A 24891-nucleotide genomic window follows, 5' to 3' on the forward strand; every position below is an offset into this window, starting at 1 on the left:
GAAATCTAGAATAAAAAGGTTTGTTCTTGCTAATAGATGAGTGAACCGATCCCAGATCAGAGCCGGCCGCCGGACTCTAGCGCCACGTATTGGCCTCCTGAGAACTACACCACGTGATACCTTCATGGCTTCCGATTGGCTCATCTTCTGTTGTTTTGTCCACGTGACCAGAAGATGGCGACTTGCACCGCTAATGAAGAAGGTATTGTAACGTCTCTACCTTTAACTTCAGGTTTATACCTTTAACTTCAGGTTTATATCCGTTCTAGTATCTAACTATATATATATATATATATGCACAATGTAGTTGGACGTGAAGGTATATTGTCTTGTCAGTAACCATTTTATTGATAAGGGTCAGGGTTGTATCGATACCACTAACGTGTCTCCCCTGCAGCCGGACATGAGGACAGCATCCTGGAGGCTCTGAGCTTCCCGGAGGAGGAGCCGCTCGGGGGTCCGTTGGTCGGCTCCGACCAGGGCCCCGGGGCCGAGGCGCTGGTCTGCCCGCTGTGTCCGCAGACCTCCCCGCTGTCGGAGGCGGAGCGGCTGCTGAAGCACCTCCTGCTGGACCACAAGCTGGTGGTGGCGGACGTCAAGCTGATCGCCGACCTGCCCAGGTAGGACCACGATACTGTCACCCTACCGAGCCCCCCATGTGACCAAACTGTCACCCTGCCGGGCCCCACATGTGACCAAACTGTCACCCTGATGGAGGAGTGGTTAGGGTCTTTGGTTCAAACCCCTCCTTGAGTAAGACCCCCCCCCCCTGCCCCGCCTCTATCTATCTGGAATAACTGTCAGTCTCTTTGGATCAAAGCGGCTGATGTATGACTTAAGTACATAGGAGAGGGTCGTGTGTTCTGTCGGTGTAGGGTGTGACATGAGGTGTGTCCTCAGGTACATGTCGTACTGGAAGGGCCGGTTCCTGGACCAGCCCCTCACAGAGTACTGCAGTGTCATCAAGACCAACTCCGAGGGTCCAGTCGGTAAGACAGTCCTACCTCATCACCACCTCACTGTAGTAGACCTACCTCACAGCCTCACTAGTGCAGACCTACCTCACAAACTCACTATATAGTGTTGTGTTACTGTGATGATATATGGAGGGATATGCTAATATTATAAATCCCCTGACTGATGATGGGCGTGTGTTCGCAGAGAAACAAGAATTCTACTTCCTGTTGTGTGATGTACTTCCTGAGGACCGACTGCTGAGGGAGCAGCTTCAGCAGAGGAGACTGGTGAGTCATCCATCCCATAATTCACCTGTTCTCTGCAGTGCCAAGCAGGCCGGGCAAGGCACTAAAGCACAGCCACACATAGGTTCCCTTCCCCATGAGGCCCTTGGGCAGTATAAAGCAGCTGGAGGCTGTCAGCCATGCATTTAGCGTCAGACCAGCTGCTCTTGTGTGTGTGTGTGTGTGTGTGTGTGTGTGTGTGTGTGTGTGTGTGTGTGTGTGTGTGTGTGTGTGTGTGTGTGTGTGTAGGAGGAGACTCTGGACCAGCAGCAGAGGGAGCGGGACGATACGAGTTTCCAGCGTGTGTGTATGTTCTGCAGCGAGGAGTTCAGCGGGAACAGGTACACACACACACACACACACACACACACACACACACACACACACACACACACACACACACACACACACACACACACACACACACACACACACACACACACACACACACACACACACACAGATTAGGTAGGGGTGACCTACACAGTGTTTCATGGTTGTGATGTCACCAGGGTTGTGATGTCACGGTGGGTGCGTCTGATTGGTCTGCAGGGCGTCTCTGCTGAACCACATGGCCAGGGAGCACGCCTTCAGCGTAGGGCTCCCCGACAACATCGTTTACTGCACCCAGTTCCTGGACCACCTGCAGATGAAGCTGGACAGGTGAGGTCAGGTCTCTTCTGTCCTACTGTCAGTCACACCTGTCTTACTGTCTGGGTTCCTCAGCCTATATTGTCTGTATGTAGCACCTGTCTTACTGTCTGTAGCACCTCTCTCCCTTTCTGGTTCCAGTCTCCACTGTCTGTATCACCTGTCTTACTGTCTGGTCCCAGTCTCCAGTGTCTGTATCACCTGTCTTACTGTCTGGTTCCAGACTCCAGTGTCTGTATCACCTGTCTTACTCTCTGGTTCCAGTCCCACTGTCTGTATCACCTGTCTTACTGTCTGGTTCCAGTCCCAGTGTCCGTATCACCTGTCTTACTGTCTGGTTCCAGTCCCAGTATCTCTATCACCTGTCTTACTGTCTGATTCCAGACTCCAGTGTCTGTATCACCTGTCTTACTGTCTGGTTCCAGTCCCACTGTCTGTATCACCTGTCTTACTGTCTGGTTCCAGACTCCAGTGTCTGTATCACCTGTCTTACTGTCTGTTCCAGTCTCCAGTGTCTGTATCACCTGTCTTACTGTCTGGTTCCAGTCCCAGTATCTCTATCACCTGTCTTACTGTCTGGTTCCAGACTCCAGTGTCTGTATCACCTGTCTTACTGTCTGGTTCCAGTCCCACTGTCTGTATCACCTGTCTTACTGTCTGGTTACAGACTCTAGTGTCTGTATCACCTGTCTTACTGTCTGTTCCAGTCTCCAGTGTCTGTATCACCTGTCTTACTCTCTGTTCCAGTCTCCAGTGTCTGTATCACCTGTCTTATTGCCTGGTTCCAGTCTCCAGTGTCTGTATTGCCTGTCTTACTGCCTGGTTCCTGTCTTACTGTCTGGTTCAGCCTCCAGTGTCTGTACTGTGAGAAGCCTTTCCGGGACAAGACGACGCTGAAGGACCACATGAGGAAGAAGTCCCACCGCCGGATCAACGCCAAGAACCACGAGTACGACCGCTTCTACGTCATCAACTATCTGGTAGGGGCCCTCACAGCACCTAGGGGCCCTCACAGGTCCTCAGAGCACCTAGGGGTCCTCACAGGGCCTTACAGCACCTTTGGAGCCGTCACAGCACCTTAGGGGCCCTAACAGCACCTAGGGGCCCTTTGAGAACCAAGGGGCCCTCACAGAACCTAGGGGCCCTCAGAGAACCTAGGGCCCTTCACAGCCCCTAGCACCAGTAACCCTAACCGTGTGTGTGTGTGTGTGTGTGTGTGTGTGTGTGTGTGTGTGTGTGTGTGTCCTGCAGGAGATGGGGAGGAGCTGGGAGGAGGTGCAGTCTGAGGACGACCGAGACATGGTGGACCCCACTGATGAGTAGGTGGCCTCCTCCAGTCTTTATACTGATGGACCTATAACGATGGATCTATAACACACCCCATGGCCACCACCCATCTGGGGTTATTCAGAAAGGGAACACTAGATTAAAATAATGCTAATATCACAATATCATGGTTCTGAACAAGCGATTTAAGAACCAAACTGGTTTGTGTTGCAGCGACTGGTCTGACTGGCGGGCCCACCCAGTCAGGGCAGTCTGCCTGTTCTGTGAGCAGCAGGCAGAAAGCATGGACAGGATGTACTCACACATGGAGGTACATGCACGCACGCACGCACGCACGCGCACACACACACACTGTCTCTGTCTGTCTGTCTGTCTGTCTCTGTCTCTCTCTCTCTCTCTCGTGTGATGTGGGACTAAGCGTGTCTCTGTGTCTCAGGACACCCACGGCTTCCATCTCCGCCAGCTGAAGACCCGGCTCGGTAGGTTCTCACCTCCCACATGACATCATCATCATAACCTCCCAGCTCTCTCCCCAACTCTAACCTCCCAGAAGACCATGACATCATCACAACGTCTGGTCGTCAGATCATTACATTCATCGTATTCTGCAATCTGCTTAGTTGAGAAACGTTGGTTCAGTTCAGTAGCGCTCTTAACTGTTCAGTAACGCTCTTTACTGATCTGTACCGCTCTCTTTACTGTTCAGTGGTCGTTACTGTTCTGTGGGCTTTACTGCTCCGTGTTCTTTACTGTTCCGTGGTTTTTATTGTTCCGTGGTTCTCCTCAGGCCTCCGGTTCTACCAGCAGGTGAAGCTTGTGAACTATATCCGGAGGGAGCTGCACCAGTGCCGTTGCTATGGTTGCCAGGAGAAGTTTGGCTCCAAAGAAGAGGTCCTCCAACACATCATGGCGGCCGGTCATGTTATGCAGCTTCCAGCGCCGTCCGTGTGGGACCAGCCCCAGTAAGATCCGATCCACTCACCGCCACGGCTTAGCTCGCTATGCTTTAGCTCGCTATGCTAAAGCTAACAGCTGGTCTGCTTTAGCTAGCTGTGTGTGTGTGTGTGTATCTGTGTGTGTGTCTGAAGGTGTTTCTGTGTTTCAGGTACTTCTTCCCCACCTATGAAAACGACGGGCTTCTCTGTGTGCTGGTGGACAGCGAGGAGGAGGAGGAGGGGGTGGGGCCAGCAGAGGGGGCGGGGCCAGCAGAGGGGGTGGGGACAGCAGAGGGGGTGGAGCAGAGGGACGTCCCGGTCATCGCTGAGGACCTGTCAGACCTGAAGGCCCTGAGAGACTCCAGCGTCCTGAATCAGCTGCTGAGGAACCCCCAGCCCCCCCTTCCCAGAACCAGATGGTCCTAACCAGACCCCAGGGGTCCCACCCAGACCCCCTTGTGGGCTCAACAGTGGAGGGTCAAAGACATTTGGAGGGGTGTTTAGTTAGGGGAGTGGCAAGTGTTCAGTGGGCCATGAAGTCGGTCCAACGCCTCAGTCAACACGGCCCAAGTAGTGTGTGTGTGTGTGTGTGTGTGTGTGTGTGTGTCAGTGTGTGTGTGTGTGTGTGGGTGCGTGCACAAAGTATTGGTATATTTACCTCATGGTTGTGCAGAGCTAAAGGTTAGCCTGCAGTCTGTGTGTTTGCCCATGAAGCAATAAACAGGCCTCAACACCAACGCTGCATCTGTTTGGCCTGCTGCTCATTTTAAGATCTGATGACGTAGGGAACCACCCACTATGACCTAGGGAACCACCCACCATGACCTAGGGAACCACCCACTATGACATAGGGAACCACCCACTATGACCTAGGGAACCACCCACCATGACCTAGGGAACCACCCACCATGACCTAGGGAACCACCCACTATGACATAGGGAACCACCCACTATGACCTAGGGAACCACCCACCATGACCTAGGGAACCACCCACTATTACATAGGGAACCACCCACCATGACCTAGGGAACCACCCACTTTGACATAGGGAACCACCCACTATGACATGGGGAACCACCCACAATGACCTAGGGAACCACCCACTTTGACATAGGGAACCAACCACTATGACATGGGGAACCGCCAACTATGACGTAAGGAACCGCCCACTATGACATAGGAAACCGCCTACGATGACCTAGGGAACCGTCCAGTTTGACAGGGAACCGTCCAGAATGACATAGTGAACCGCCCAGTATGACATAGGGAACCGTCCAGTATGACATAGGGAACCGCCCAGTATGACATGTGGAACCGCCCAGTATGAAGTAGGGAACTGCCCACTGCCGTGTATGAAGGGTGAGGCCAGAGGCTCTGTCCTCTGGGTCCACTGAGGTCAGTGGGGATCAGCGTGGCCACAGCTCTGCAGGGGGAGTCCTCGCCATCTTGGACAGCTGGAGGGGGGGTGTACAGGTGGGTGTGGTCTGTACAGGTGGGTGGGGTCTGTACAGGTGGGTGGGGTCTGTACAGGTGGTTGTGGCCTGAAAGGTAGGTGCAGTCTTGGGTTTGTTGTAGGGTGTGTGTGTGTGATAGGATTGTGTAGCTGATATCAGCTGCCGCTTGCGTCCATTTGATTAATAACTTAAATGTAGAAAAACAGTGACGGAGACATGTCTGTTTATTTATTTACTTGTGTTGCTTTAGGTCGCCTCTAGGGGGCGCCGACAGCCCGTCTAGTTTAGGCTTACAGGTAAAGTTCGATCGCCGTAGGAAAGAACACGGCATAATTTGGCATTAGATAATTGTACTTTAATGTCAAGTATGGTTACTAGTGTGAGTGTGTGTGTGTTTGTGTGTGTCTTTATACATATATATGATATATATGTGTATTTATATATTTGTAACAATACTTTATATTAAAGTATAATTATTATTATTGTAGTGTTTGTTGACTCCTCCCTCTCAATCAGTCTTCAAACAAACTCAGTTTACCGCAAAGAAATCCCACCTCACACACACACACACACACACACACACACACACACACACACACACACACACACACACACACACACACACATTCAGAACACACAAACGCACACGCACCCACACATTCAGAACACCCACTCTATCACATAGTCTAATTCACACTCATACACACTCTTTCATACACACACATATACAAGATACACTTCCATTCACACAGATCGCACTCTCTACAAACACTCCGCAGGCATGGACTACTGCTTTCTCACCATGTGGATCTGCAGCCTGCTGCCAGGTAGGAAGAATATTGTGGTAGCATGGTGGTATTGTGGTATTAGTAGTAGTGGTAGTGATACTGGTAGTAGTAGTAGTAGTAGTAGAATAAATAGGATTTGTGTAGTAGTAGTAATGGTATTAGTTATAATAGTAGAAGTAGTAGTATTAGTAGTAGTAGTAGTTATGGTAGTAATAATATTACTAGTAGTTATAGTAGTAATATTATTAATAGTAGTTATAGTAGTAATAGTATTAGTAGTCGATATAGCAGTAGTAGTTAGAGTAGTAATAGTAGAAGTAGTTATAATAGTAGTTGTAGTAGTATTTAGTAGTAGTGGTAGTTATAGTAATTTAGTAGTAGTAGTAGTTATGGTGATGAAGAAGTAGTAGTAGTTATTTTAATGTAGTAGTAGTAGTAGTAATGGTATTAGTTATAATAGTAGTAGTAGTTATAGAAGTGATGATGAGTAGTCTAGGTAACAATCATTTATGTATTATTATTGTAGTAGAATCCTGCCTTCATAATTCAGAACATCTCTTTGCACAATGTATTGCTAAACTGTTTAGTATAATCAATATTGGTGCAACTTTGGAATTTAATTATATTGAGTTGAGAGGAAGAGATACAGAAGGTTATTCTCTCTCTCTCTCTCTCTCTCTCTCTCTCTCTCTCTCTTTCTTTCTCTCTCTCTCCCTCTCTCTGAACCAGCATTAGCCCATAACGGTCTGAGAGTGTTTCCCTGATGATGGGATAAGGGTAATGTGAAATAAACCCGTTTAGTGATGTTTATCTGGCTTCATAACTCGTCCCTCGAGGGAAGGAGGCAGGAGAGGCGGATAGGGAGGGAGAGGAGGATAGGGAGGGAGAGAGGGAAGGAGAGGAGGATAGGGAGGGAGAGGTTTACTTATAGTGACCCAGTCACGGCTTGGTGTCAGCAAATCAGAAGCCAGCACAGTCCACCTGCTTCATTCCAGCCTCACCTCATCGTGGCGCAGGAGAGATGTCCGGGTCACAGGGGACAGAACCCTGTCTGAAGAGAGAGATGTCCAGGTCAAAGGGGACAGAACCCTGTCTGTAGAGAGAGATGTCCAGGTCAAAGGGGACAGAACCCTGTCTGTAGAGAGAGATGTCCAGGTCAAAGGAGACAGAACCCTGTCTGAAGAGAGAGATGTCCAGGTCAAAGGGGACAGAACCCTGTCTGTAGAGAGAGATGTCCGGGTCACAGGGGACAAACCCGTGTAGAGAGAGATGTCTGGGTCACAGGGGACAGAACCCGGTCTGTAGAGAGAGATGTCCGGGTCACAGGCAACAGAACCCGATCTGTAGTGAGAGGGATGTCCGGGTCACAGGGGACAGAACCTGGTCTGTAGTGACCAGGATAGATGTGATGTGATGTACCTGGAGCTCTCTGATTGGACAGGTCTGGGGTGTGGTTGCCTAGTAACCCCCTTCCTCTGTGTTATAGATCTTCCTCTGGCCTTCGTCTTCCACCCGACCCGTGCCGGGCTGCACCGCGGTCCCCCAGGGACGCAGTTCGGATACACGGTCCAGCAGCACATGGCGGGGGGGCGGCCCTGGTACATACCTGTCTGTCTGACTCCCTATCTGTCTGTCTGTCGGTCTGAATGACTACCTAACTAGCTGTCTGTCTGCCCTACTACCTCTCTGTCTGTTTCTGTCTAAATGACTACCTAACTACCTGTCTGTCTCACTACCTGTCTGTCTGCCCTACTACCTGTCTGTCTGTCTCTGTCTAAATGACTACCTAACTACCTGTCTGTCTGACTGTTTGTCAGACTACCTGTTTGCCTGTCTGTCTGTCTGTCTGTCTGTCTGTCTGTCTGACTACCTATCAGTCTGCCTGTCTGACTACCTTCCTGTATGTCTGTCTGACTACCTGTCTGTCTGTCTGTCTGTTTGTCCTAGAGGTTCCTAACTATTTCAAGGTAAATATGTGGAAAATATTCTGCTGCCTCCTGAGGCTGACAAGCGTCTGGAAAATGTGTGTGTGTGTGTGTGTGTGTGTCTGTGTGTGTGTGTGTGTGTAATGATGTTTTCACCAGTCTGAAACTTCTTTCACATTCACTCCAGTCTCAGTCCTCCTCCATCGTTAAATCCTACTTGTCTGTATCGCTTCAGGACATGAAGCTTCTGTACGAACAGCAGAGGACTGGTTTTGTTTTCTGCTCATTGGAGGAGCCTCTTCCTCTGGTCTCCTAACCCTAACCCTCACCCTAACCCTCACCCTCACCCTAACCCTCACCCTCACCCTCACCCTAACCATCACCCTCACCCTCACCCTCACCCTCACCCTAACCCTCTTTTCCTGGTCCCCTAACCCTTACCCTCACCTTCACCCTAACCCTCACCCTAACCCTCCCCCTCTGGTCCCCTAACCCTGACTCGGGGCCTCAGAGGTGGACCGGGCCACTAGAGGAGGGGTTACTCTGTGTGGTCCTTTGGGAATACTGTCGTCTGTTTGTTTCATCGTTTGGTGAAGCACATTCTGTAAGAACTATTTGTGAAACGTCTGAATGTTAAGGCTGGCCACAGTGGGCTAGGCTTGTCAGCTTCATGAAAATCCCAATTTTCTAAAGTACGTACTAGTTGAAATCATCTGGGACATGTTATCACATAGCTTCCTGCCTGGGCTGAGCGGCATTCCAGAGCAGCGCGCCAGAGCGCACAGGCCTGTTGTGAGCATCCCAGCCTCAGTCTAGCTACGAGGCCGCTCACTACGAGGCCGGGCCACTGGCATCCTCGAAGTGAGCGGCCTCGTAGGTAAACCGATAATAAGAGCCCCAGGGGAACAGACTCCCCATTGGGGACAGACGTGTCTCAAGGAGACTGCTCCTCCCCCCGGTCCCCAGGAGCCAGGAGACGGCTCCTCCCCCGGGCCCCTGGTCGTCTCTGACCCCCAGATGCCTGGCTCCCTGCTGCGGGGGGAAGTGATGGCAGACGGGGCCGGGGCTGGGATGTGGTTAGGAGCTTAGGCTCTTTGATGCGCGCGGAGAAGGGTTAGATGATTGGAGGTACGACGTAATGATGCAGGCTGTTTGGAATGTGGATCCTTTGTGTTCCCAGAAGCTGCTGTCCAGACCGGGCTTTAATGATGTGACAGGAACCATCATTCCTCTTAATGTGTCTGAAGCAGTCTCTGGCCCCCAGACCTTAACGCTCTCGCTGTTGTTTGTTGGGCGAACCTTCTTACAGCAGGCCCTGCTCTGCAGTAACTACAACACAAATGAAGAAAGTACACAACAATAAGGGCTGAGACTCAAAGGCACTTAAAGGTTGTATCAGCGGTGTTGGGAGACGTCACTTCTGTTGGTATTTGAAGCGAGATCACAAACAAACAGATCTCCCCTCCCTTCTGTGTTTCGTGCATCCAGTAAAAACAATCATCAACACAGCGCAAAACCCCACAACAACCATCCCTTGTCGGTGATTGGTTCGAATACTATATTATTTTGGTTTTGAGTGGTTGGTAGTACCATTTGTTTTTGTGTACGATCTCGGAGCATAGGCTCCTTGAAGTGACACGTTTTTTGACAGCCTCCTTATGGGGAGGGCAGCTAGCGGATCGTGAGGAATGATCAGATGAATGTGATAATTTATGTTTCGGCCTAGAATTGCTGATAAAACCTTTAAATACCAAATAGAATAGTCTGGAGGGGTGGGAGTTCAAGGGTTAGAGTTTGTGTCAGAGTTAAGGTCAGAGTTAGGTGTTAGAGGTTAGAGTCAGAGGTTAGAGTTAGGGGTTACAGTTAAGGGTTAGAGTTAGTGGTTGGAGGTTAGAGTTATGGGTTAGAGTCAGAGGTTTGAGTCAGAGGTTAGGGTTAGAGGTCAGAGTTAGAGGTTAGAGTCAGAGATCAGAGTTAGAGTCAGAGTTAGGGTTAGAGTTAGGGTTAGAGTTAGAGTTCTGGGGTTAGGGTCAGAGGTTAGAGGTGGGGCTGATACGGTTTGAGCTCTGGGTTAGATAATGCTTTGGGGCTCTAACAGTGGACTTGTGTTTGCAGGCTGCTCGTTGGAGCGCCGCTGGAGTCCAGCGACGGCCAGCAGACCGGAGACGTGTACCGCTGTCCTCTGGACGTCCGGAAGAACTGCTCCAGACTTCACCTGGGTACCTCTCACAGACACAGGGGTCAGGGGTCGGGGTTAGGGTCGGGATATTCTGTAAAGTGCAGGTTGACCTCATTGTCCCTTAAGGTGTGGGGAGATGTTGGCGTGATTTCTGGGCTGTTCTTCTGTCTCTCCTCGGTGCTCAGGGCGCGTGTCGCTGCCCGATGTCTCTGAGCGGAAGGAGCACATGAAGCTGGGGCTGTCCCTGACCTCCAATCCCAAGGACCAGAGCTTCATGGTGAGTAACCATAGTAACCAGCAGCCGTGGCGTAGCGGGGTGCGTGGCGATGGGACAGACGGCCTCTCTGTCCTCAGGCGTGCAGGCCCCTCTGGTCTCATGGGGCCCCTCTGGTCTCATGTTCTCTCTGTCCACAGACCTGCGGGCCCCTCTGGTCTCATGGGGCCCCTCTGGTCTCAGTGTGTGTCTCTGTCCTCAGACCTGCGGGCCCCTCTGGTCTCATGGGGCCCCTCTGGTCTCATGGGACCCCTCTAGTCTTAGTGTGTGTCTCTGTCCTCAGACGTGCAGGCCCCTCTGGTCTCATGGGGCCCCCCTGGTCTCAGTGTGTGTCTCTGTCCTCAGACCTGCGGGCCCCTCTGGTCTCATGAGTGTGGCAGCTCCTTCTACAGCACCGGAATCTGCTCTCGCATCGGACGTAACTTCAAGTTCTCCAGCACCATCGCACCCGCACTGCAGAGTAACTACCACCGCCTGGTTAAAAGGGTTAACTAGTCTGGAGTAACTACCATCTCCGCTGGTTAAAGGGATTAACTAGTCTAGAGCACCTACCACTGCCTGGTTAAAGGGGTTAACTAGTCTAGAGTAACTACCATCGCCTGGTGAAAGGGGTTAACAAGTCTAGAGTAACTACCACCTCCTCTGGTTAAAGGGGTTAACTAGTCTAGAGTAACTACCACCTCCTCTGGTCAAAGGGGTTAACTAGTCTAAAGTAACTACCACCTCCTCTGGTTAAAGGGTTAACTATTCTAGAGTAACATCCTCCTCCTCTGGTTGAAGGGGTTAACTATTCTAGAGTAACTACCTCCTCCTCTGGTTAAAGGGGTTAACTAACCGGTCTACTATTACACCCCCTAGCTTAGCCTAGCTCAGTGTACTATTACACCACCTAGCTTAACCTAGCCCAGTCTGCTATTACACCACCTAGCTTAGCCTAACTCAGTCTACTATTATACCACCTAGCTTAGCCTAGCTCAGTCTACTATTACACCACCTAGCTTAGCCTTGCTCAGCCTACTATCACACCACCTAGCCTAGCCTAGCTCAGTCTTTATCAGCCAGTGAGGTGTGTTTTCTCCCCAGGGTGTGAGACGTTCATGGACATCGTGATCGTCCTGGACGGCTCCAACTCCATCTACCCCTGGTACGAGGTGCAGAACTTCCTCATCAAGATCTTGGAGAAGTTCTACATGGGCCGGGGGCAGACCCAGGTACCAGAGGGTTCCCGATGTGTGAGGGGGGTCTTACAGTCAGGGTGGTGGACCCTCAAACATCTGAACTAAGAACGGTCAAATGAAACTTTCAGCCACATCAGAATGAATCCTATACTGCATGTGGTGGTTGGCAGCAGATCCACACATCCTGTCTGTAAGCAGAGCTTCCTGTTTCTAACTCGACCGAGCCGTCCGTCTCATGAACACCAGCTGCTCCTCGTCCCAGTCTGTCCTCCACACATCTGGTTGAGTCCAGTCCGGGAGGATGATTTATCCAGTCCATGCGTTCCATGCTAGGTGACGATAGCATGTGATGCTAATCCCAGACAGCGATGTGGGTCACAGCAGGAGTACAGGACAGCGATAAGATGAACACATACCACTGGTGATACGTCAGCAGTGCTACATGCCACGTAGCCGGAGCTACCTAGCACCTGTGGGTGGTGGACGGGGTGGGCTCAGGTGGGGGGGTATACTAGGTGGTGCTCTGTTGTGTGTACGAGGTGTTGTTGTGTTGTGTGTACTAGGTGTTGTGTTGTGTGTACTAGGTGGTCTGTTGTGTGTACTTGGTGGTGTGTTGTGTGTTCTAGGTGGTCTGTTGTGTGTTCTAGGTGGTGTGTTGTGTTCCTAGGTGTTGTTGTGTGTACTAGGTGTTGGTCTGTTGTGTGTACTAGGTGGTGTGTTGTGTTCACTAGGTGTTGTTGTGTTGTGTGTACTAGGTGGTGTGTTGTGTGTTCTAGGTGGTCTGTTGTGTGTTCTAGGTGGTGTGTTGTGTTCCTAGGTGTTGTTGTGTGTACTAGGTGTTGGTCTGTTGTGTGTACTAGGTGGTGTGTTGTGTGTACTACGTGTTGGTCTGTTGTGTGTACTAGGTGTTGTGTTGTGTGTACTAGGTGGTCTGTTGTGTGTTTTAGGTGGTGTGTTGTGTTCCTAGGTGTTGTTGTGTGTACTAGGTGTTGGTCTGTTGTGTGTACTAGGTGGTGTGTTGTGTTCACTAGGTGTTGTTGTGTTGTGTGTACTAGGTGGTCTGTTGTGTGTACTAGGTGGTGTGTTGTGTGTTCTAGGTGGTCTGTTGTGTGTTCTAGGTGGTGTGTTGTGTTCCTAGGTGTTGTTGTGTGTACTAGGTGTTTGTCTGTTGTGTGTACTAGGTGGTGTGTTGTGTGTTCTAGGTGGTCTGTTGTGTGTTCTAGGTGGTGTGTTGTGTTCCTAGGTGTTGTTGTGTGTACTAGGTGTTGGTCTGTTGTGTGTACTAGGTGGTGTGTTGTGTGTACTACGTGTTGGTCTGTTGTGTGTACTAGGTGTTGTGTTGTGTGTACTAGGTGGTCTGTTGTGTGTACTAGGTGGTGTGTTGTGTGTTCTAGGTGGTCTGTTGTGTGTTCTAGGTGGTGTGTTGTGTTCCTAGGTGTTGTTGTGTGTACTAGGTGTTGGTCTGTTGTGTGTACTAGGTGGTGTGTTGTGTTCACTAGGTGTTGTTGTGTTGTGTGTACTAAGTGGTCTGTTGTGTGTACTAGGTGGTGTGTTGTGTGTTCTAGGTGGTCTGTTGTGTGTTCTAGGTGGTGTGTTGTGTTCCTAGGTGTTGTTGTGTGTACTAGGTGTTGGTCTGTTGTGTGTACTAGGTGGTGTGTTGTGTTCCTAGGTGTTGTTGTGTTGTGTTCCTAGGTGTTGTTGTGTTGTGTTCCTAGGTGGGGGTGGTGCAGTACGGCTCCCGGGTGGTGCATGAGTTTGCGCTGAATGACTTCCAGACGGTGGAGGAGGTGGTGGCGACGGCACGAAGCATCGAGCAGCGAGGAGGAGAGGAGACGCGCACCGCCCTCGGGATCAACAAAGCCCGGTACTGAAGCCTTAGAACCCAAAGAGCCCTGAAGCCTTAGAACCCCCAAGGTCCTGAAGCCTTAGAACCCCAGAGGTACTGAAGCCTTAGAACCCCCAGAGCCCACAGAGCCCGGTGCTAAAGCCTTAGGAACCCCCAGAGCCCGGTACTGAAGCCTTAGAACCCCAGAGGTACGGAAGCCTTAGAACCCCAAGAGCACGGTAGTGAAGGTTGCACAGTGATGAGAGCCGTGAGCAGCCAGCGACGCATGCAGCGACGCTGAACACAGAACAGGGGGTCAGGGTCGGGGTCAGGGGTCAGGAAGGTTGGTGTCAGGGGTCAGAAGGGTTGGGGTCAGGAGGGTGGGGGTCAGGGGTGTTGGGAAAAATAGTCTGCCTAGTTACTTGAACAGATATACTGAGACGGAGAGGAGATAAAATTGTCGGCACGAGGGCCTCGGATTTATTTAGTAAGGTGAAAAAGGTTATACTGAGCTATAGAGCGTAAGAGATCGATCGAGCGAAAATGTCTAAGTCCCTAACAGCGCTGAGGTCGTCCGGAGCTTCGCCTCCGTAGAGGTTCTGCTTCGAATGAGCGTAATGTCCTTCAGGGTGTATCAGTCTTATGTGTTTTCTTCTAGCGAATTGTGTGTTGTGAGTTGTGTGTGTCAAGGCTGGTGTGAGGGTTTCTCGAGAGCACCTGCCTGGCCTTGAGCAACCTGGGCTGTGGCTGAGTGTTATCAGCAGATAGATTCGAATGATTGTGTGCATTGTGTGAGCATCTGAAGGCCCCTAACATTGGGACATGTCTTCACCATGGGCCTTAACATGTGCCTATATCTATACTGTATATGTGGTGTGTTTGTTAGGTTATTTTGGCCATCAGGGGTCAGAAGGGTTTGGGTCAGGAGGTTTGGGGTCAGGGTTCAGGAGGGTTGGGGTCAGGAGGGTCGGGGTCAGGGGTCAGGAGGGTTGGGGTCAGGAGGGTCGGGGTCAGGGGTCAGGAGGGTTGGTGTCAGGGGTCAGAAGGGTTGGGGTCAGGAGGGTGGGGGTCAGGGGTCAGGAGGGTTGGGGTCGGGGGTCATTGAGGTCATGGTGTGTGTGTTCCAGTCAGGAGGCGTTTGCGCGTGGCGGGCGGCGCGGCGCCAAGAAGGTGATGATCGTCATCACGGACGGAGAGTCACATGACTCCGCCGAGCTGCCACGGGCCGTCGAGCTGAGCAGGAAGGAGAACATCACCACGTACGCCATCGCTGTGAGTCCTCCCTCTGTGTGTGTGTCTCTCTCTCTGTCTGTCTGTCTCTCTCTCTCTCTCTCTCTCTCCATCTGTCTGTCTGTCTGTCTGTCTGTCTGTCTGTCTGTCTATCTCTCTCTCTCCCCGAGGTTTGGGACCCTGTTGTGATGATGATGATGATGATGATGATGAGGGGTCCTCCTCAGGTCCTGGGGAGCTACACCCGTCTGGGGATAGACCCCGCATCCTTCTTGAAGGAGATCCGCCTCCTGGCGAGCGACCCTGAGGACCAGCACGTCTTCAAGGTCTCAGACGAGTCTGCGCTGAAGGACATCGTGGAGGCGCTTGGAGAGAGGATCTTCTCCATAGAAGGTGAGCGGTAGCATTAGCCTTAGCATTAGCAAGGTGTCTGTTAGATGTGAGTGTTTGCAAGTTGTCTGTTGGCTGTTATGTCAACTGTTAGCTTTAGCATTTGCAAGATTTCTGTTAGCATTCAGTTGTTAGCATTAGCGAGGTGGCTGCTAGCTGTAAGCATTAGCAAGGTGTCTGTTAGCTGTTAGTGTTAGTTTTAGCGAGGTGTCTGTTAGCTGTTAGCATTAGCAAGATGTTTGTAAACATGTTGTTGTTAGCATTAGCGAGGTGTCGCCTAGCTGGTAGCGATAGCTGTGTACATAGCATGGTCTCCTGTGGCTCTCAGCAGTCTGGTCTTGTTAATTATGAAGGAATGTTGTTTAAACTAATATTCATACATCGCTATCAAAGGGAGAAGTATGAGTATTGAATGGTTGTCTTGTTGTGTTGTTGTGTCTGGTTGTGTTGTGTCTTGTTGTGTTGTTGTGTCTTGTTGTGTTGTTGTGTTGTTGTGTCTTGTTATGTTGTTGTGTTTTGTTGTGTTGTCCTGCTTGGTTTAGGAACCAACAGCGAGGGGAGGAAGTTTGGACTGCAGATGGCCCAGGCTGGTTTCTCCTCCCACCTCGTCCAGGTAGGGGTTAGACAGTACAGAGACAGGTCACTAAGGAGCAGGTAGGGGTTAGACAGTACAGAGACAGGTCATTTAGGAGCAGGTAGGGGTTAGACAGTACAGAGACAGGTCATTAAGGAGCAGGTAGGGGTTAGACAGTACAGAGACAGATCATCAGGGACCAGATAGGGGTTAGGCAGTGCAAAGACAGGTCATCAAGGGGCAGGTAGGGGTTGGACAGTACAGAGACAAATCATTAAGGAGCAGGTAGTGGTAGGACAGTAGTGACAGGTCATTGCGGGGAAGGTCAGGGTTAGAAAGTGAATATGGAGGCAGGTCATTAAGTGGCAGGTAGGGGTTAGACAGTGGCTACACAGGCAGAAACAGAACAAACAGTTCACAAGTCTTCCCTTCAGCGGGTGGAAACAGAGTGTTTTTCCTGGAGTTATATCACTGCTCTGTTTAATGGAAAAATAGTTTCCTCAGCGGAAAAACGGGTTTAAATGTGACAGAAGGATTTGAGTTGACAACGTTCCATGAGAGAAGAGAAGGCTCCTCTTACCTCAGTCCTGTTGCCGTCCAACAGCCAGCCGCTGGAGTTATGGATCCTGGCTCCATGGCCACCATTGAAATAAAAGAAAAAAAACATTTATCATGAGGATCTTCTGACTCTCTGAGCTCGTCTGCAGAGTCCAGAAGCCTTCAGGACGCGCCTGGCAGTTCTCTGTGTCCCCACTCCAAGGTCTCGGTCTGGAGGAGACATCTGCTCCACGGCTCAACAGGATTACAATGTTTCCATGGAAACGTTAATCAGAAGAGTGTGCAGAATGATGTCGTCGTATGAGTGGATGAAGGCTGACCTTTGACTGCAGGACGGGGTACTGGTGGGGGCGGTGGGGGCCTACGACTGGAACGGGGCGGTGCTGAAGGAGACCCCCAGAGGGAAGGTCATCCCCCCGCGCTCGTCCTACCTGGAGGAGTTCCCCGAGAGCCTGCAGAACCACGCCGCCTACCTGGGTAAGGGAGGGGGCAGGGGGGGTGGAGGAGGGATACTGTCACTCACACTGACGGCGCTCTGCTCCTAGGTTACGCGGTGGGTTCCATGGTAACGGCCCGGCGGAGGCAGCTGTACGTCGCCGGGGCCCCGAGGTTCAACCACACGGGGAAGGTGATCGTGTTCACCATGAAGAACACCGGGCACCTCAGCATCCTCCACTCGCTGCTGGGACAACAGGTAACCACAGCAACCTCCCCTCCACACTCTGCTGGGACAACAGGTAGCAACAGCAACCTCTCCTCCAACTCTGCTGGGACAACAGGTAGCCATGGCAACCTCTCCTCCAAACTCTCTGCTGGGACAACAGGTAACCATAGCAACCTCTCCTCCACTCTCTGCTGGTACAACAGGTAACCATAGCAACCTCACCCCCACACGCTGTTGGGACAACAGGTAACCATAGCAACCTCTCCACCAAACGCGGTTGGGACAACAGGTAAACATAGTGACCTCTCCTCCGCAAACGATGACGTCATCGTTTGCGTATCTGGCGTCCACACAAAAAAACGTACAAGACTTCTGTTTTTACCCAATAATAGTTTCCGTGAAGACAGGGCCTGAGTTTGACTAAACTGGTCTCTCGCCAGTTTGTCTACAGAATCTTTGCAATATTAAGTCTCGAACCGTTGATCTTTTTGATGCCCAAAGATGATAGGGTTAGATGTAGAGTCCCTGTCAATAGATAGCTGACACTTACTCTCTCCTCCTCCTCCTCTTTCCTTATCGTCTCCTTCTCCTCCTCTCCTCCTCTCTCCTTCTCCTCCTCTCCTCCACCTCTACTTTTCTCCTCTTCCTCCCCTCTGTCCTCTCCACCTCTCTCCTCGTCTCCTCTCTCCTCTTTACTCTTCTCCTCCTCTCTCTTCTCTCCTCCCTCCTTCAGATCGGCTCATACTTCGGCAGTGAGCTGGCGTCGGTGGACCTGGACGGGGACGGAGACACAGACGTCCTCCTGGTGGCCGCGCCCATGTACTACTGCCAGGGCTGGGAGAGAGGCCGCGTGTACATGTGGGCCCTCAGCGCCCAGGTGGGTCTGAGGAGAGGAGGAGCCAGAACCATCAGGACAACCTGATGGATCCCCTAGACCAGACTACACCAGACCAGACTAGACCAGACCAGACTAGAGTAGCCCTGACTAGACCAGACTACACCAGACCAGACCAGACTAGACTAGAGTAGCCCTGACTAGACCAGACTACACCAGACCAGACTAGACCAGACCAGACTAGAGTAGCCCTGACTAGACCAGACTACACCAGACCAGACTAGAGCAGACCAGACTAGAGTAGCCCTGACTATACCACTACACTAGACCAGACCAGACTAGAGTAGCCCTGACTAGACCAGACTACACCAGACCAGACCAGACCAGACTAGAGTAGTCCTGACTAGACCAGACTACACCAGACCAGACCAGACCAGACTAGAGTAGCCCTGACTAGACCAGACTATACCAGACCAGACTAGACCAGACCAGACTAGACTAGCCCTGACTATACCACACTACACTAGACCAGACTAGAGTAGCCCTGACTATGCCACACTACACTACACCAGAACAGACTAGCCCAGACTAGCCCATAGTAACTAGACTAGTCCAACCGGCCCCTCCCCCTGTGGCTGCAGGGAACATTAGTCCACCAGGGGGTGCTGGAGGGGTCGGAGCGCGCCCAGAACGCCCGGCTAGGCTCCGCCCTCGCCCCCATCCCCGACATGAACGGGGACGGCTGGAGCGAGCTGGTGGTGGGCGCGCCACTGGAGGACGACCACCAGGGGGCGGTCTACGTCTTCTACGGAGAGAGAGACCGCATCCAGAAGAAATACAGACAGGTACAGATGGTGAATAGATCTATAGATGTAGATAGTGGCTATATCTCTATCTCTATACAGTGATCATATCTCATGATGTAGACAGTGTCTATATCTCTATCTCTATACAGTGATCATATCTCATGATGTAGATAGTGAGTTTAATTACCGTTGTTGGTGTTCAGTCATGTTCCTTGTTGGGTACTTACTCAGTCTGTCTGCCTACCTGTCTTTCTCTCTGTCTGCCTACCTGTTTGTCTGTCTGTCTGGCTGCCTCCCTGTCTGTCTGTCTGTGTCTGTCTGTCTGTCTGTCTGTCGGTCTGTCTGCCTCCCTGTGTGTCTGTGTCTGTCTACCTGCCTGTCTACCTGCCTGTGTGTCTCTCTGTCGGCCCCCCTGTGTCTCTGTAGAGGATCTCGGCGGTCTCCCTGGGGTCCGGTCTGCAGTACCTGGGTCTCAGTCTCCACGGGGTCCTGGACCTGAACGCAGACGGGCTGGTGGACTTGTCTGTGGGGGCACTGGGGGGCGTGGCCACAATCTGGTCCGTTAACCAATCACCAGTCACCATGTGGACCGTCACCTCATCAGTGGGAGTGGAAGTTTAGTAATGTGTGTGTGTGTGTCCGTGTGTGCCCGTGTGTGTCTGCGCATGTGTGTGTGTCCCCGTGTGTTTGTGTTTGTGTGTGTCTGTGTGTGTGTGTGTGTGTGTGTGTGTGTGTGTGTGTGTGTGAGAGAGCAGGTCCCGCAGTGTGCTGCGGATCAGCTCCAGGGTGACCTTTGAACCTGAGAAGGTGAACCTGTTCCATAAGGACTGCCAGCGGGGGGGCAGGGAGGTGAGCTGCATGTCACTGTCCGTCTGTCTGCTGGCCCGGACCGCCGCCCCCGCCCCCACCTCCGCCCCAGTGGGTGAGTCGTCGCCATGGAGATAGCAAACACATGATGCCAGCTTAACATTTCGCTTCACAATGTGTGTGTGTGTGCGTATGTTTGTGTGTGCGTGTGTGTGTGTGTGTGTGTGTGTGTGTCTGCTAACTCCACACACACCTGGAGTTAGCTGTCACCTGACCTGTGGCTCCACCCCCAGGTGTTTGGGTTTCTTTGGGTCTGGACGAGAGGCGGGTCCCCCCCCGGGCAGTTCTGGACCAATCAGAGGACAGGTTGCTGCTGCTCTCCCTGCTTCCTGGACAAGAGCTCTGTCGGCCAATCAGTTTCTCTGTTCAGGTGAGACGACACTACAGCCCAGGTGAAGCCCCTCCCTCCAGGTGAGCTTGTGGTCACACTCTCCCCCCCCGCCCCAGGAGACCCCTGACTATGGCCGGCCCATCCTGGTCGTCACGGAGACCGGTCTGCAGACCCCCGAAGACGGGCCGGTCCTGGACCCTGACTGGCCCTCCGTCCTGAGGACTGAGGTGAGGCCCAACCTTTAACCTGACCAGCCAATCACAAGCATCTATTAGCGACATCAGAACTAGAGCCTCCCCTCTGTTGCCCGTCCCCTCTCTCTGTAGCTCCTCCCCTTAGTGACATCACTAGAGCCTCTCCTCTGTTGCCCGTCCCCTCTCTCTGTAGCTCCTCCCCTTAGTGACATCACTAGAGCCTCTCCTCTGTTGCCCGTCCCTTCTCTCCGTAGCTCCTCCCCTTAGTGACATCACTAGAGCCTCTCCTCTATTGCCCGTCCCTTCTCTCCGTAGCTCCTCCCCTTAGTGACATCACTAGAGCCTCTCCTCTGTTGCCCGTCCCCTCTCTCCGTAGCTTCTCCCCTTAGTGACATGACTAGAGCGTCTACTCTGTTGCCCCTCCCCTCTCTCCGTAGCTCCTCCCCTTAGTGACATCACTAGAGTCTCTACTCTGTGGCTCCTCCCCTCTCTCCCTAGCTCCCCTTCTGGAATGGCTGTGAGCATGAGGAGAGCTGCCGGCCTGACCTGGTCCTCCACGCACACTCAGACCTGCCCACACTCAGGTACACACACATCTACACACACACACACACACACACACACACACACACAAACACCATAACCTGTGATAATAATCCTGTTTCCATGGCAGCCAGTTCTGTGGTGTGAAAGGGCATCCTGCCCTGTGCCGCCAGCAGGGGGCGGGCCCAGAGCAGGAAGGTGGGGTCCCAGCACAGGGAGGCGTGGTCCCGGGGCGGCGTGGCCCGGCCTCTGGGGCGGGGCGGGCCTCTGTGAGGGTGGTGGAGTCGAGCCGTCGGAGGGTGGTGGTCTACGGCCGTCTGGAGAACCTTGGGGAGAACGCCTTTGGCGCTGCGCTGCACCTTCGCCACTCCCCCAACCTGGTCCTCTCCAGCATCCTCGTCAAGGTAACCGTTACCACGACAACCAGGCTGCCTGGTCCTATCTGCGTAACAATCTACATCGCTATCTCTTGATCTAATATCAAGACAATAGTGGAATGTTACGTGGATTAAAAATATGAGACTCCTCCCTCCTGCCAGGACCAATCAGATCTCCAGATAGAGTGTCACGCTGAGCTGGCCAATCAAAGGAGCTGTAACATCAGTGCTCCCTTCATGAGATCAAAGGCGCAGGTAGGTCCCGCCCCCATGGTGGTCTTCAGATGTCTGTACACACAGATGTCCCTCTATGGGATGTGGTTTGTCTCCTCTCTCCTCCCAGCTGTCGTTCCACGTGGAGTTTGAGTTCAGCCACCTGGAGTTTCTGGACCACATGGAGGTCGTCATAGAAACCAGCAGGTGAAACGTTTCTTCCTCACCCAATCACCCGCCCCTACTGGTGAAATGAAGAATTACAGACAAGTGTGTGTGTGTGTGTGTGCTTTTGTCTGTTAAATAGTGAGGGCATTGAGAGGAATCCAGCAGACAACATGAACCATCTCCACCTTCCTCTACAGTACGAAGCAGATCTCCTGTTCACCAGGTAACCCTAGTACCAGATAACACTAGTACCAGGTAACCCTATTACCGGGTAACCAGGTAACCCTATTACCAGGTAACCCTGGTACCAGGTAACCCTATTACTGGGTAACCAGGTAATCCTATTACCAGGTAACCCTGGTACCAGGTAACACTATTACCAGGTAACCAGGTAACCCTAGTACCAGGCAACCCTGGTACCAGGTAACCCAGTACCAGGTAACACTATTACCAGGTAACCAGGTAACCCTAGTACCAGGTAACCCTGGTACCAGGTAACACTATTACCAGGTAACCCTATTACCGGGTGACCCTGGTACCAGGTAACACTATTACCAGGTAACCCTGGTACCAGGTAACCCTGCAGACCTGTCTCTGTGACTCTCTAGGTCAGGTCATGTGGCGTCAGGTCAGCTCTGATTGGTCCCCGGGGGGAGTTATGTCAGCTCTGATTGGTCCCCGGGGAGAGGTGGGTCAGGTGGTGTTTCAGAAGATAAGTCCTCTTGGCTGAAAACTGTTTCAGTTTAACCGTTTCAAGGGGACACGTTATACCACCAGGTGTGAGTGTGATTAGCCGTTACAAGCCGTAAAAATGAAGGTGCAGCTTCTGACATCAGAGGTGGGCGTGTCCACCTAGATGTGTGACGGATAGATGGGCAACGTTTGCTACAGTCCACTGGGTAGGCTGGCAGGCTGATCTATCCAGCACAGATCTAGGTGGACACGCCCACCTGAAGCCGCACACGTCCCCTTTAAGAAAACAATATCAGAAGAACCACGCTACCCATGATGCAATTCAGCCTCGGCCATCCTCTCATGAAGTTTGTGGGTTTGAAGACACCCCCTTGCGTACACACTCTCTCTCACACACACATGCCTGTGATTGTCTCCAGGCACCCTGACTCTCATCATTATGACATCTCTTCCTCACCCCCATCCTCCTCATCCTCCCTGGACACCACCCTGACGTACCAAGTGAGAAGCAGCTCCTCCTGCTCCTCCTCTACAGCCTCCTCCTGCTCCTCCTCCAGCTCCCTCTGCTCCTCCTCCAGCTCCCTCTACTCCTCCAGCTCCTCCTCCAGCTCCCTCTGCTCCACCTCCTGCTCCTCCTCTACAGCCTCCTCCTGCTCCTCCTCCCCCTCCTCCCTCTGCTCCTCCAGCTCCTCCTGCTCCACCTCCTGCTCCCTCTGCTCCTCCTGCTCCTACCCCTGCTCCACCTGCTCCTCCTCCTGCTCTGTAGGCCAGTGTGTGGGGAGACTGTCGCTCTGTCAGGGGACAGGTCCAGTGTTGTGATTGGCTGAGCTCCTGGTTGCAGGTCCAGAACCTGGCTATGTTTCCCGTGTCGGACCTCCTGCTCGGTCTGGATGTCTGGGCTGTGACGCCGTCTGGCACCCTGCTGCTCAACTTCACCTCCTACAGCACCCTGCCGGTAATACACCCTACTACACCCTCAAATACGCCCTATAGTACATACTATAGTACACACTATAGTACCATATACACACAAACACACACCATATAGACACTATAGTACACAGTATAGTGCTGTAGTTGTAAATATAAATAAGTTAATATTAGCTGTTTTATACCAGGATTGTGTCCTACTGTAATATATTATTAATCAGTGTTGTGTATTACCGCCCCTTGCAGGCCGGCGGGGGTCACTGCAGCCTGCCGGCCCACACAGCCCACACCACGGAGAAGGAGGAGGACCTGACACACACCCCACAGCTGGTAACACGCGCACACACATGGACATGGTTCAGAAGGATTGTACTTTTATACATGATTACACATGTGTGTGTGTGTGTGTGTGTGTTTATGCAGAACCGTTCTAACAGCAGGAGTTTGGCTGTGGAGTGCAGGCTGAGTGTCGCGGCCAGGAGCACCGTGCAGGTCAGCATCTCAGGGAGACTGCAGCATCACACGCTGGCCACCGTGAGTCACTTTACATTCCCTCACTTTATATTAGCAGAATGATGGAGGGAGCAGAGACAGAATGATGGACGGATGAGGGAGGAGAGACAGAATGATGGATGGATGAGGGAGGAGAGACAGAATGATGGTGGGATGAGAGAGGAGAGACAGGTTTTGTATCGTCCTGAGACATGTATGACCTCTGACCTCAGAAGGTGAAGTTCCGATCTCTGGAGATCTTGACGTGTGCAAACCTTCACCTCGACCTGACCAGCAGCAGCTTTCTGCAGGAGGACAGACCGACTAGAGTGGTAACCTACCTGTCTGTCTGTCTGCCTACCTAGCTGTCTGTCTACCTGTCTACCTAATTGTCTCTCTGTATGTCTACCTAACTGTCTGTCTGTCTGTCTACCTAACTGGATGTCTACCTAACTGTCTGTCGGTATGTCTACCTGTCTGTCTGTATACTTCACTGTCTGTCTACCCACCTGTCTGTCTCTTGATGACCCCTGTCCTGTGTGCAGGTGGTGTTGGCGCTGAGGAAGGAGGTGCTCTCTGAGCTGCCCGTGTTGGTGGTGCTGGGCAGCGTACTGGGAGGACTGGTGCTGCTCGCCCTGCTGGTCCTGCTCCTGTGGAGGGTGAGACACGTCCTCCATGATGCTGCTCAGGGGCCCGGCTCAGCTAGCGGCCATTAGCTAGTGTTGACACCTAGCGTTAAGCGCCCGCTAATGCTTAGAACCAGCTAGCGCTTAGAACCCGCTGCTTAGAACCAGCTAGCGATTAGAACCCGCTAATGCTTAGAACCAGCTTGCGCTTAGAATCCGCTAATGCTTAAAACAAGCTAGAGCTTAGAACCCGCTAATGCTCAGAACCAGCTAGCTCTTAGGGCCAGCTAATGCTTAGAACCAACTGCTGTTTGGGTTCAGATATCGTTAAGAACCAGCTAACTTTAAGAACCAGCTAGTTTAGAACCAGCTAACTTTTAGAACAGACACAACTTCCTGGTTCTGAGGATCTTCTTCTTCTCTCCAGCTGGGTTTTTTCAGGAGGCGGACCCGGAAGGAAGCAGAGGAGGCGGAGGGGCTGGCGTTGACCAATGAGAAGACAGCAGAGAACTTGCTGTAGTCAAGATGTCCTCAACTCTACAGGTTACCTGCTCTCAGGGCCAGCACTCCCTAACCCTGTCATCCTCTAGATATATATCTATACACATAATGCATACATTTCTATGTTATATATATCGTCTGAATGTTGTTTTTTACACTCT

The 24891-nt window shown here is 52.0% G+C and overlaps 2 protein-coding genes across 2 annotated transcripts; both read left to right on the plus strand.

Moving 5' to 3' along the window:
• Positions 1–42: 42 nt before the first annotated feature.
• znf277 (zinc finger protein 277) lies at positions 43–4799 on the plus strand. Its single transcript, XM_079743957.1, has 12 exons — positions 43–202; positions 398–620; positions 901–989; positions 1162–1244; positions 1491–1582; positions 1794–1904; positions 2740–2872; positions 3144–3211; positions 3393–3489; positions 3616–3658; positions 3967–4141; positions 4285–4799. The coding sequence occupies exons 1-12, from the start codon at positions 175–177 to the stop codon at positions 4538–4540; spliced, it is 1398 nt and encodes a 465-aa protein (XP_079600083.1). The 5' UTR covers positions 43–174; the 3' UTR covers positions 4541–4799.
• Positions 4800–6350: 1551 nt separating this feature from the next.
• Positions 6351–24749, plus strand: itga11b (integrin, alpha 11b; the record flags this gene model as incomplete). Its single annotated transcript, XM_079742823.1, has 29 exons — positions 6351–6396; positions 7844–7955; positions 10398–10501; positions 10647–10738; positions 11081–11195; positions 11819–11946; positions 13629–13777; positions 14866–15010; positions 15196–15361; positions 15901–15971; positions 16823–16967; positions 17036–17184; positions 17888–18031; positions 18631–18834; positions 19222–19352; positions 19551–19717; positions 19896–20032; positions 20110–20220; positions 20686–20771; positions 20861–21134; positions 21270–21362; positions 21451–21527; positions 22601–22682; positions 23023–23136; positions 23358–23441; positions 23535–23645; positions 23837–23935; positions 24149–24262; positions 24657–24749. The coding sequence occupies 29 exons, from the start codon at positions 6351–6353 to the stop codon at positions 24747–24749; spliced, it is 3543 nt and encodes a 1180-aa protein (XP_079598949.1).
• Between the last annotated feature and the right edge of the window lie 142 nt (positions 24750–24891).

This window comes from Pollachius pollachius, assembly GCF_949987615.1.
Source record: "Pollachius pollachius genome assembly, chromosome: 9".
Taxonomy (NCBI): Eukaryota; Metazoa; Chordata; class Actinopteri; order Gadiformes; family Gadidae; genus Pollachius; species Pollachius pollachius.

Bases quoted from the DNA above. Each gene is read 5' to 3' on its own strand.
- znf277 (XM_079743957.1), top strand. From the start codon at position 175: ATGGCGACTTGCACCGCTAATGAAGAAG. The intron at 2,873-3,143 runs GTAGGGGCCCTC...TGTGTCCTGCAG, and splicing joins TCTACGTCATCAACTATCTG to GAGATGGGGAGGAGCTGGGA. The intron at 3,659-3,966 runs GTAGGTTCTCAC...GGTTCTCCTCAG, and splicing joins CCAGCTGAAGACCCGGCTCG to GCCTCCGGTTCTACCAGCAG.